Source organism: Corythoichthys intestinalis, chromosome 15 (genome assembly GCF_030265065.1).
Source record: "Corythoichthys intestinalis isolate RoL2023-P3 chromosome 15, ASM3026506v1, whole genome shotgun sequence".
Taxonomy (NCBI): Eukaryota; Metazoa; Chordata; class Actinopteri; order Syngnathiformes; family Syngnathidae; genus Corythoichthys; species Corythoichthys intestinalis.
Genome location: NC_080409.1, coordinates 17,585,590 through 17,599,055, shown reverse-complemented (window position 1 = coordinate 17,599,055; position 13,466 = coordinate 17,585,590). Strand labels below are relative to the sequence as shown.

Here is a 13,466-nt window from a genome sequence, read left to right as displayed (position 1 = left end):
TAATTGAAGCTCGGCCATCTATGGGCCGTGACGCAAAGTATGACGAAGTGTCAGGTCAATACAGTTATGAAGTCTATGTGAATTTCAAACCCAAACTTTTGGGGAAACACAAGTGTTTTTATGTGTCAATGCGACGAAACAAACTATGAAATACCTATTAGGACCTGGGAACAAAATATGTGTTACATGGTGTTATGAAATCAAATAGTCATTTTACTGTAGTGTTGAACGACTCCCCTACATCGCCTCCTCACAACACTCGAATTAAGTCCTAGGAAAACACAGGTGTTGCTGATTACACACAGCAAATGAAGCTTTTCTAGCATGCTTGTACAGAGCCCTAATTATTGACATCAGTAGCAGCTGTGTTTGCACACACTTGTGTCCACGTGGTTGCTGAGGAAAAATTCATTCTGTGCATCGGTGACAACGTGTTGGATAACAATACCTTATATTATAATCAATGGTAAAATTTGGGATTTTTCTTGCTAAATATGAGGGCATTACTAGCAGGCAGCTAGCGAAGGACATGCATTTATTATATTGTTGGTCAAGGAACACTTTTGCTATTTCTTAATTTAAAAAAAAAAAAATTGAGCCCAAATTGTTTAAGTGGTGTCGATTTTTTTGTGGCTGCATTTTAATAAAGGTTGTGTTCAGAATCACTGAACACCATCCACTATACAGCATTCTAAATGATAAGTGGGGAATTTCCATTTTCGTCTCTCCACATAGTGCTATTTTGGAATTTTCCAAAACTCCAAATATAATTGAAAGATAAGGCGGAAAACACAGACAAGACTGAAAAAGCAGTTTTCTGCTCTTGCACTCCTCTTCAAAAGAAACTGCTGTATTTTGAGACAAAACAACTGTTGTGTTTGACAGATCAATATACAGTGCCTTGCAAAAGTATTCGGCCCCCTTGAACCTTGCAACCTTTCGCCGCATTTCAGGCTTTAAACAGAAAGATATAAAATTTTATTTTTTTGTCAAGAATCAACAACAAGTGGGACACAATCGTGAAGTGGAACAACATTTATTGGATAATTTAAACTTTTTTAACAAATAAAAAACTGAAAAGTGGGGCGTGCAATATTATTCGGCCCCCTTGCGTTAATACTTTGTAGCGCCACCTTTTGCTCCAATTACAGCTGCAAGTCGCTTGGGGTATGTTTCTATCAGTTTTGCACATCGAGAGACTGACATTCTTGCCCATTCTTCCTTGCAAAACAGCTCGAGCTCAGTGAGGTTGGATGGAGAATGTTTGTGAACAGCAGTCTTCAGCTCTTTCCACAGATTCTCGATTGGATTCAGGTCTGGACTTTGACTTGGCCATTCTAACACCTGGATACGTTTATTTTTGAACCATTCCATTGTAGATTTGGCTTTATGTTTTGGATCATTGTCCTGTTGGAAGATAAATCTCCGTCCCAGTCTCAGGTCTTGTGCAGATACCAACAGGTTTTCTTCCAGAATGTTCCTGCATTTGGCTGCATCCATCTTCCCGTCAATTTTAACCATCTTCCCTGTCCCTGCTGAAGAAAAGCAGGCCCAAACCATGATGCTGCCACCACCATGTTTGACAGTGGGGATGGTGTGTTCAGGGTGATGAGCTGTGTAGCTTTTACGCCAAACATATCGTTTTGCATTATGGCCAAAAAGTTCAATTTTGGTTACATCTGACCAGAGCACCTCTTCCACATGTTTGGTGTGTCTCCCAGGTGGCTTGTGGCAAACTTTAAACGAGACTTTTTATGGATATCTTTGAGAAATGGCTTTCTTCTTGCCACTCTTCCATAAAGGCCAGATTTGTGCAGTGTACGACTGATTGTTGTCCTATGGACAGACTCTCCCACCTCAGCTGTAGATCTCTGCAGTTCATCCAGAGTGATCATGGGCCTCTTGGCTGCATCTCTGATCAGTTTTCTCCTTGTTTGAGAAGAAAGTTTGGAAGGACGGCCGGGTCTAGGTAGATTTGCAGTGGTCTGATGCTCCTTCCATTTCAATATGATGGCTTGCACAGTGCTCCTTGAGATGTTTAAAGCTTGGGAAATCTTTTTGTATCCAAATCCGGCTTTAAACTTCTCCACAACAGTATCTCGGACCTGCCTGGTGTGTTCCTTGGTTTTCATAATGCTCTCTGCACTTTAAACAGAACCCTGAGACTATCACAGAGCAGGTGCATTTATACGGAGACTTGATTACACACAGGTGGATTCTATTTATCATCATCAGTCATTTAGGACAACATTGGATCATTCAGAGATCCTCACTGAACTTCTGGAGTGAGTTTGCTGCACTGAAACTTAAGGGGCCGAATAATATTGCACGCCCCACTTTTCAGTTTTTTATTTGTTAAAAAAGTTTAAATTATCCAATAAATGCTGTTCCATTTCACGATTGTGTCCCACTTGTTGTTGATTCTTGACAAAAAAATTAAATTTCATATCTTTATGTTTGAAGCCTGAAATGTGGCGAAAGGTTGCAAGGTTCAAGGGGGCCGAATACTTTTGCAAGGCACTGTATCTGTATGCTGCCATAGCAGATTCATGGCGCATTAAGCACCCCAACCATTTTCAATTTGTCCGTTTTACCCTGGAAACCCCCGTTTACAGATGTCACGCAACTGCTTTTGTTTAAACCCAAGCCATAAAACGAAGGTAATTCATTATATTTATTATTCAAAATGTTTGTCATTTTTAGCTTAGAATCTTTAATTGTTGTCTAATATTTCGTTTTAAAAAAAAAAAAAAAAAAACTTTAAAAAATTATTCACTCGCATATTTTAAACTTTTAAACAAATGACGTCACAATGATAAAAAAATCAGTCAAGGGTATCTAAAGTACCTCATAACTATCGCTTAATTGTTGTTGTTTTTTGCTACTGTCACATTTTCTCCGATATGTTAGATGATAAAAAATTGATCCAAACAAAGAAAAATGGAAAACAAACGTTTAAAAGGGCAAATGTATGAAAAAGAACATCTCGACCACTCCTCGATGTCTGCGATTTCTTCATCGCGACCCTTGTTATATTACCATGTTTCACCCATAAAATCCCCCCAAAAAAACAGCTATGGCCCTTCACAGCTGGGTCTTGACACGCGGAGATGCACGCTACATGGAGTTTTTTGATCGAAACAAGGTAAGTACGCGATAATATCTCGATAAAGTCATGGCGTCTGTAATTCTGCTCTCGCGTGCGCTCACCTACAGATAGGGTTTTGCTATTTAAATTTTTTGCCCTCCTGTTCAAAATTTTTCTTCCCTCAGAAAATTGACATTTTAAGCTTTTTGAAATTTGGCCAAATTGGGGGTCTTAGAGCGGGACTTCAAGTCACCTGAGTGTTTTCCGCCATAGTTTGTATCCGTAAGGTAATTGCTTTTTTTATCCTTCAAATTAGCAGAAATTGGAGAGCATAAAATCAGAAATTTAATAAAAATGTATAAAACAGACATGTTGCCATTCAAAAGGTCTTCACAACCTTTACTTTTTCAAATGGACAGACTTCTGACTCATTATGTTCATTTCCCTGCCAGTCGGGACATCGCATTTTGTGTCATTTAGCTTTTTTTTCCCGTATGAGTCTCCTTACATGTTCAAATACAACTTGAAAACCTTGAAGTGAAAGTTTGTGAGTTTATTCATACAATTGTCTTGAAATATCAATGCATTTTTTAATTTTAAAAAATTAACTCCCTGACACCATTTTTACACTACCAGAAACTTTTAGTAACATTTCGTAGCATGTTCAAATGTAGCATCATAAGTTATCCACTGTATTCTAAACTATATTCAGGGCAACTGTGGTTGAGTGGTTGGTTATGTGAGTCCTCCACTGAGTGAAGGCTCGGGGTTTCGATTCCATGTGCAACCTGTGCCCATTGTTGTTGTATCTTTGGGCAAGATATTTCCCACCCTTTGCCTGTGTGAAGGTAGTGTGAGAACGAGTGGTTGATGGTGGTGGGAAGGGCCGACGGCGCGGATTGGCTGCATCGCATCTGTCAGACTGTCCGAGGGCATCTGTGGCTACAGTAGCATCTTACCACCATCGAGTGCGGAATGAAAGAATAATGCAATGCTAAGCGCTTTTGAGCGTCCAAAAAAGCACTACGTATATATCCAATGCATAATTATTATTCTGTAGTGTCATCAATGTATCTAGAAACAATACCTATGAGAAGAGCAATTGTCTCCCATAATATATTTCGCCAATCCAGAAAAAGTGTTAATGTCGGCTGTATGGTTGGATTGTGGACAGGAGACAAATGGAAACAGGTGGTTGTGTAGGGTAATTTTCCGTTCTCCCAATTTGATGAAAAGTACTTGGTTTGCTTTTCAATATACATAGCTGGAAAAGATTAACAAAGATCATTTGTAGTAATTGAGTAAATTTTCTGTTTCATTTAAAGGGATCCACAGATAGAAAGACTTGTAGTTCTTAAAAAATCAACGTTATTATGAGTTAAAATAATTTGATATTAAAACCCCTCGATGTTTTTGTTTTCATACAATTTGTAAAATTAGTCTAACTAGTAGGTCGCCATTGTTGTTGACATGGCAGGGCGGTGACGTCACTGGGTTACGCTGCTGGGCTTCCAGGGTATTACTCTAGGGACATAAACATGTCATCTGTTCAACCCTTTCAATTTGAACCCAAGAGGAACATTATTTAGCATGACAGCATTGTCGATATTTTATAAAACGAGCAGCAAAAACAAAATTAACAGGAAGGATGGGATAAGATGAGATGAGAGTATGACAAAACGGGTGTTTTGCCAAAATTTGCTACACCGGCGAAACATCGTGCAAGAGGTGAATTTGACACCCAAAGTACTACCGTGCGCTTTAATCCATCCATCCATCCATTATCTATCCGGGGTCGGGTCGCGGGAGCAGCAGCTTTAGCAGGGAAGCCCAGACTTCCCTCTCCCCAGCCACTTCAACCAGCACCTCCGGCGGGATCCCAAGGCGTTCCCAGGCCAGACGAGAGTCTCTCCAGCGTGTCCTGGGTCGTCCCCGGGGCCTCCCGCCGGTGGGACATGCCCGAAACACCTCTCCTGGGAGGTGTCCAGGAAGCATCCGAACCAGATGCCCGAGCCACCTCAGCTGGCTCCTCTCAACGCAGAGGAGTTGCGTTCCGACACCGAGTCCCTCCCGGATGACTTCTCACCCTATCTCTAAGGGAGAGCCCGGACACCCTGCGGAGGAAACTCAATTCGGCCGCATGTATCCAGGATTTTGTTTTTTCGGTCACGACCCACAGCTCGTGACCATAGGTGAGGGTAGGAACGTAGATCGACCGGTAAATCAAGAGCTTCGCCTTTTGGCTCAGCTCCTTCTTCATCACAACGGACCGGTGCAGAGTCCGCATCACTGTAGAAGCTGCACCGATCCGCCTGTCAATCTCCCACTCCCTCCTACCCTCACTCGTAAACAAGACCCCAAGATACTTGAACTCCTCCACTTGGGGCAGGATCTCATCCCCAACCCGGAGAGGGCACGCCACCCTTTTGCGGCTGAGGACCATGCTCTCGGATTTGGAGGTGCTGATCTTAATCCCAACCGCTTCACACTCGGCTGTGAACCGCTCCAGTGAGAGTTGGAGGTCGCGGCTTGATGAAGCCAACAGCACCACATCATCTGGAAACAGCAGAGATGCAATGCTGAGGCCACCAAAATGGACACCCTCAACGCTTCAGCTGCGCCTAGAAATTCTGTCCATCAGCTCGTTTTGTTTAAATGCATACAGGCAGAGCGTCATAAAAATGCCTTAAGAAAATACTTAAACGTAGTAATATCTAAAAAGGGTGGTTTAAATACGCTACATGACTAATGTGGTCAACAGATCAACAATCTGCTTTAAAGCTACCACAAGAAAACAATGCTTAAAGATATGAGAGGGAAACAATTGCAAAAAGTATTTTGAGGCAATGTAAAGGTAATAAAAGACTCAATAAAAACACAAATCTTAAGTACTCGCTGCTTTTAACCAACATGCGCATGTGTTGGACGTCTCACCGCGTAGAACAAATTGCAGGATACCGCAAGTGTTAATCTAGTGACCCCGAGCGTCCATTGCGTTCATAAAACATGGCGCCCTCCGTAGGTCAAAACATCAATAAATCAGGCAATATTTTATGTGTTTGTAATAACATATTTTAGTAAAAGAGAACAATTGTGACTTATTACAGCATACAAGTCTTTAAGTCCCAGGTTCCCTTTGAGGGTTTGGATCATTTTGTGTGGCACACCTTAAGGTCGCTTGAATCACAGTGGTTGGGAATCTATATGATAGATAGCCTAGGAGGGATTGTAAATTTGCTCAGTGGTGCTGCATTTACATACAATACAACATGCAATGACTTTGTATCTCCTTTTGCAGCCATCACCTACACACCAAGCTACAAGAAGCCCCCTCCACCCGTCCCACCCCGAACGACTTCCAAACCCCTCATTTCCATCACAGCCCAAAGCAGCACAGAGTCCACCCAGGATGCCTACCACGAGGGGCGACACCTCCACGGCGGGATGTGGGGCCCTGATGGCCTAACCCTGGGCCTGAGCCCCGGCAGGGCCCTCTATAACTCAGTCGACAGCCTGGATAGCGCCAAGGCCGTGACTATAGCCATGGAAGCAGCAGGGGTCATGGCTGGAAAAAGACACCCGTCGACAGACAGCCACAGCTCAGTACTTACATGTGACAAGGCCATCCTTGTTTCTAAGGCTGAGGAGTACCTGAAGACACCTCGATCCTCCATAGGAATACAGGTTGGTGTTAATTCGCAGTGAGGGACAGAGAATGTCTCAACAACTCAACAACTGCCTTATAATTATGACACAGAGAGAAACATAGTTCTTAATTCTGCTACTAAAAATAGGCCCAGTGAGTCATCACCCCACTATCCATCAATTAGGATTCAACTCGAGCTATAGCTTGTTCTAGTGAATGGAGCCTGGAGGGAACCATTCACTCAATCTCCATTTGTGTTTGCATTTGAGCAGTTAATTTGGAAAAACACACCAAAGCCCACCTTGCTATGAATGAACAATGACTAAAATGCACTTTCTTTAATGATTAGCCTTCTCTTTTGTTTGATTTTTCTTTGTGGTGTGGATTGAGGTTTTTTTGTTTTTTAGCACTCATTAGCCCTTGAGGTAAATTGATTGAACAAGTCATTGTCATGTTTATTCACCTCCAGCATGACTTTCTGCTTTGTATTTCCCTTGGTTACTCATTTGTATTCTCTCTTTCCTACATAAAGATAAACACACACAGGTATGCGTCTCCGTTGACTGTCCAAACTGTCAGGCCAAGGTTGAATATTTAGAGCTTTTGATGCATCTTAATAAGCCACCGACTCAAATCTTTCACGTGTAAAGCATTTGAGTGATTGCTTAAATGGTCAATCTTTTTGCAATTATCCAATCATATCAAAAGTGATCTTTTATATTGGTAATTTCTTTTGCAGCTTAAAAAAGTAACTTGTGTCTTTATTACATACATGTGGATGGATCAAGCATATATCAGGCTTTTAAATATCTTATTTTAAAAATAAAAAAATAAAAAAATAAACATTTAGCTAATGTGATGGGGTGGTTCTGGCTCATGCAATGCTGATCAGGCAAAGCTGCTTTTTGTGCAAAGCGATACACAGCCAAACATGATTTTGAAGTGTAAATATTTCTAACAAGAAAACCATAATTATTGCTGTTGACATTATTTGTTTTAAAATAGAATGAAAGTCACAAAGCACACATATTTTATCTCCGACTTTGCAAAATGCACACATAATATATGTACCTCAAAATAAAAGTATTGCCTACTGTACTTTACCTTTTATTTACAGACTTCATAAACGTTATAAGAGAGATTGAGAGGCGTGGACGGAACAAGTTGTGGCCTGCAGGCAATACTGTGCCCGGGCACTGTCAGGAAAACAGGGTTCATGCAGGTCATTAAAAATCATTAAAAGTGATTAAATGGATTTTGTCAAAAAGCATTAAACTAAATGTTCGAGGCATTAAAATTATGTTAACTTGACCGTTTTAAAAAAAAAAAAAAAAAAAAAACTTTTTAGAATTATTTGTTACCATTGTCTGATATTATCGGGTAGCCGGGATAAGAACATAAGATCATTACTGGATAAGAGAGAGGGAATAAGAGAACATTTGATAAGATCATTACAGGATAAGAGAGCCGATACTATCGGCTACCCAATAAAATCAGCCGATGAACACATTTAAAAATGATATCGGATGATATCGACATTGGTTTTGGACGAATATGCATGTTGCCTTCAAAGTGAATGTAAAAGCCTTCTGCCTTTGTTTAAGGGCTTGTCACATCTTAGCACAGCAGTTATGCTTATTGACCATTAGATGTCTCGAAACTAAGATGCTTAGGATTTGTTATGTGAATAGACCATTTGCATTCATGGTGCAAAAATTAAATGAACAATAAATTATTGCAAAATCATTAGTTATAAACTCATTACATACTTCTACTTTACATACTTCTGTACTAAAGCTGTGTTTGTTATTTTGAGCCAGAGGCACTATGTGAGCCCTACGTTATATAGCAGGGCCTTATTGGCACCTTGCACCTGATCCCAAAAAGTTTTTTGCACTCTTTTGATTTCAACAGCAAATATAGGGGTGCTATATAGGCACATATTGGGCTTTTTCCATAACTTCAGTTGAAGTCGTTCTTTAATTTTTCACAGAATGCTTATTGGAAAACCTTGAAGTTGTTACATTTATCATTATTAATGTACTCAGTGGAGCACCACAATACAAGTAGGCATAATATGTTTAGTCCACGACCGAGTATCGGGATCGGGTTTTTGGAGTTGGACAATATCAGGATATCGGTTAAAAAGTAATTATCAGACAATTCTAGTTACAATTTGTGTGTGTGAAACTGTCTACAGTTGGGCATGGGCACTAAATTAGTTTAAAATGGCATTGAACGTGGCATTACCATGTGCCTGTGACACGATTTTAAAAAAATCTTAAACATCATTATTATTGGAATTAAAATAATATTTTGAGACGATTCGACTATATATAACAATTTGGCAAAGCGCAGATGATGAAATTAGTTTTTTAATTTGCCGTTTAGCTCCTCCTGTCATTATAGCGCTTTGGCGCCTCCATCCGGATGATGTTGTCAGCGGACTAGCGATTTCAGTGGATTTTGAATTCAGCCAAATGCAGAAAGCGTTTTTCAGTGATTCTGGTTCAAGTGTGGATCTTTCAGGTGGTATTGTCGATCCAGAGGAAGCCTGTGGCATACATCCAAATTGGTTAGAACCATATTTGGAAGAAGAGTAAGATGTAGAATGACAATAAACATGTGACAATAAACATGAGGCTGATGACTATAGCATACTATAAAATGTCATCATTGTTTTTTCTCTCTACGCCAATATTTTTACAGGATATTCTTTGTATCTAAGTATTTTCCCCAATTGCTAAATAAATTGACAAAAAAACAGTGTTGTGCTAAAGGGAATATGAAATGTTAAAAATGCATTTGTTCAGTAAGACAGGGCTAAATTACTGCATAATTGTCAAAACTACTGACTACTTAAACCTTCCAAACGGTAATTTATGCCACCGGAGTTAGTCTGGCTCTTGTCATTTCCCACCGGGAACTCTGAGACAGAGGAAAGCGTGTAAACAAAACAGGAGTGTGAGAGCTAGGCTATACGCTAACCCGAACCGAGCGGCTCTTCCAAGTCTTTTCCTCGCCTTTCGAAAACGAAAAATCACACAAAACTACCCCGACTCATGTCACACACGGCGGTGAGGGTGAAAGCCTTCACCGATTTGCCAGCCCCTGGCGGCGACTAAGTTTTGGCTCGTTGTCCCTGCTGCGACCCCGGCGATGAGCACTCACGCCGGAGCCACAGCTGGGGAATGAACGCCAAAGATGGCGTATTCCTGGTGGAAAAACCGGCCGACGTCGGAGCACGTGGCTGGCCGAGCCCAAGCCAAGGCTAGCGCTCTCTCGGCGGGCACGCAAAGAGGGCCAAGGGGGGTGGACGTCTCGACACAATCGAGAACCGTAGACCAGAGCATTGGCCAAGGGAGGTGGCCACTCCCGCCTTCGTGGTGGACAGGGAGCATTGTCACCCACAAAATGCAAGACACCTCCTTATTAAAACGTGTGCCATGATCCCATTATTTGACATAATATAAAACACGTAGCTTACTCACTTCCTCGTCCGTCCAATGGTCACTTCATTGTCATACTTGTTTTGCCTATTCTTCACGGTGAACAGGATCTATGAAACCCGGAAAGGCTCACACCACTCTCCCTGGTGTAGCAACAAAAGCCTGCACCACAGTGGGCTAGCGGGACGTGAAAAATAAAGAAATTAATCCAAAAAATCAGCTGGATACGCAGTCCTTTTGCATTCAGTAGTACGGCTGTTTAGTGAAGACGATGTCACCTGTTAACGTCACATTGGCCTTCTTCCTCAATCCGAGGCCGTGGCTGGAAGTCTCATTTTCGTTGCATGATATTCAAAAATTTGAATAAATATATTGACGGCTTCTGCACACATCCAAGTGGTCCATTTCATTCAGGAGCATAAAATACCGTGTTAATATGAAATAAACATGCTTTTTTGTGTCACGGGCACTTTTTTAAAATGAGATTTGCTGATACCTGTAGAAACCCTGGAAAATAATGAGCACTAGGTAACATCAAATGAGTATCAAACAACAACCTCTGTTACACATTTGCGAAATCAAACCAAAAAATGTATGTGTACCCCTAAATTATTCGCCTGGCACAGCCAGACTATTCTCCCTGTATTTTTCAAACACTATGAGAAATAGTCTGGGACCCAGCCCATTAACGGCCTCTCGAGCAAGGTACAAAATCAATCGTCCAATCAGATTTGTTTATTTGCATGACGTGTTCTTAATGAGTAACGTCACTCTTGCGCGCCGAAAGTCGTGTCTACAACAACACAGATGGCGAACGGGAGAGCCGAGAATATGCTCCAATCTGCGGTAAAACCACTTTTAAATGACCAAAAACACATAGAAAGTCATTGACAACAGTCAACATGGCTCGCGCTAGCCATGTTGAATAAACTTCTCCATTCTCCGCTCACGCTAAATACTTGTCGCTTTAACAACGTCATGTCTGCCCGTCGCTGATTGGTCCACTCCGCTGTCTGTTTGCTGTGGCTTGCTCCGCCCTCGGAATTTGATCCGCCGGACGGTCGCGGTGAGTCTGGTATACCAGGCAACTAAATTATGTTAATGAATTGATTTTTTTTTTTTCCAAATGCAAAATTTTTTGTGGTCAGAACTGCACCATTGTACATCGTTATGCTGAGTCGAAAATGACAATTGCAAAAAGTATAATTGGAAGCACTGCAACACTCACATTCACATTATGTTATACAACTAAATAACTAATGTGCCTTGTGAATGTAAGTTGGCAAACTCCCTTAGCTTGTTGTTCAGACAGAATTAAGAGGACAAGGGCAAAGTAACGACAGACGTGTTGACACATTGCCAAGATGGGCTATGTTGACTGACTGCTTAGCTGTTAATTTACTGCTCATTAGCTTGGCTAACGATTCTCACACAAACCTAACACACACACTTCCAAAGGAAACCGCTTACACACAAACACTTCCCACATATTAATTCACACGTATGTTCCCTAATAATTCATACATTTGGGGCCGCACGTTTTTATTTGCTGATTGCTTACCCATGCCCACTAGAGAGTTAATTTATTTTCCCCTCAAAATAACTCAAAATATAGCCATTACTGTCTAAACCCCTGGCAACAAAAGTGAGTACACCTCTTAGTAACTACATACATCCCTAAATGTCCAAATTGAGTACTGCTTGTCATTTTCTCTCCAAAATGTCATGTGACTCGTTACAGGAGTGCTGTCAGCATTACTGCAGAGATTGAAGAGGTGGTGGGTCAGCCTGTTAGTGCTCAGACCATACACCGCACTCTACATCCAATTGGTGGGCATGGCTGTCACCCCAGGAGGAAGCCTCTTCTGAAGACGGTACACAAGAAAGCCCGCCCGTCTAATCAGACCATAGGACATGGTTCCAGTAATCCATGTGCTTTGTTGACATGTCCTCAGCAAACTGTTTGCAGGCTTTCTGTGTACCATCTTCAGAAGACGCTTCCTCCTGGGGTGACAGCCATGCACACCAATTTGATGTAGAGTGCAAGCGTATGGTCTGAGCACTAACAGGCTGACCCCTCACCAGTTCAATCTCTGCAGCAATGCTGACAGCACTCCTGTAACAAGTCACATGACATTTTGGAGGGAAAATGAGAAGCAGTACTCAATTTGGACATTTAGTGATTGATGTACGTAGTTTCTAAGGGTTTTACTCACTTTTGTTGCCTGGGGTTTAGATATTAATGGCTATATTTTGAGTTATTTCGAGGAGAAAATAAATTAACTCTTTAGTGGGCATGGGTAAGCAATCAGCAAATAAAAAATAAAAACGTGCAGCCCCAAATGTATGAATTATTAGGGAACATACATGTGAATTAATATGTGGGAAGTGTTTGTGTGTAAGCGGTTTCCTTTGGAAGTGTGTGCATTAGGTTTGTGTGAGAATAGTTAGCCAAGCTAATGAGCAGAAAATTAACAGATTAACACGTCATTATATAAGAAGCACTACTTTTCATTGTGTCAAAGTGTCATTTTTTCAGTGTTGTCCTATGAAAAGATATACTTAAATATCTGCAGAAATGCGAGGGGTGTACTCAGTTTTGTGGTACACTGTATATCACCACTGACTTGCCACATTTTCTTTACCCCCTCAAAATGCACAGAAAATCCCAATATATACAGAGTACTTAACTGTCTTGCTCACATGATCCGCCCAACTCTTGATCTTTGCCCTACAAATCAGCCAGCCGAATATGATTGAGCCTCATTATGAACTGCTGCTTTCAAAGCTTGACAAGGAGTAACCTGCAATCAGGAAATCATCCTCCCACACCTGCCCACATATGGTTCTGAATGACTTCTTTTTATACTAGCAGAGTCCAATATAGCTGTGTTGAGCCTGCAGGAAAAGAGGAGTAATTAGGGCATTGTGCTTAAAGGAATGCAAGGAAATAGTGGTGCAGTGAAAGTGAACATGTGACTGTTGCCTCATTTGTTTGTAAGCACTGTATTGGCTAAGTTTTAAATGGGTTTCAGTGGCATGTGCGGGTCATTACGAGTACGAACCCGCTTACATTTACATTCTCTCATTCATGATAACAACTAGATAAACTCTGATTTGTGTCACAGTATGATCATTTTTGGCAAGACCCAATTCGTCACAATTGGCAAAGGGATTAAGTAGGTGTGAGTGGAGAGAATGGGCCCAAGTGCAAAGAAGCAGGGATGCAAGAATGCAGATGGGAAAACTAAAAAATATTCAACCATCAAAAATTTACAAAAAT

The 13,466-nt window shown here is 41.2% G+C and overlaps 1 protein-coding gene across 2 annotated transcripts in view; it reads left to right on the top strand.

Moving 5' to 3' along the window:
• dlgap2a (discs, large (Drosophila) homolog-associated protein 2a) overlaps positions 1 to 13,466 on the top strand; it is a 290,006-nt gene that overhangs the window by 253,985 nt on the left and 22,555 nt on the right. For both annotated transcript variants that reach the window (XM_057860276.1, XM_057860278.1), the window contains one exon: positions 6,387 to 6,772. In XM_057860276.1, coding sequence (XP_057716259.1) covers positions 6,387 to 6,772 — 386 coding nt within the window. The remainder of the gene's footprint in view (positions 1 to 6,386; positions 6,773 to 13,466) is intronic.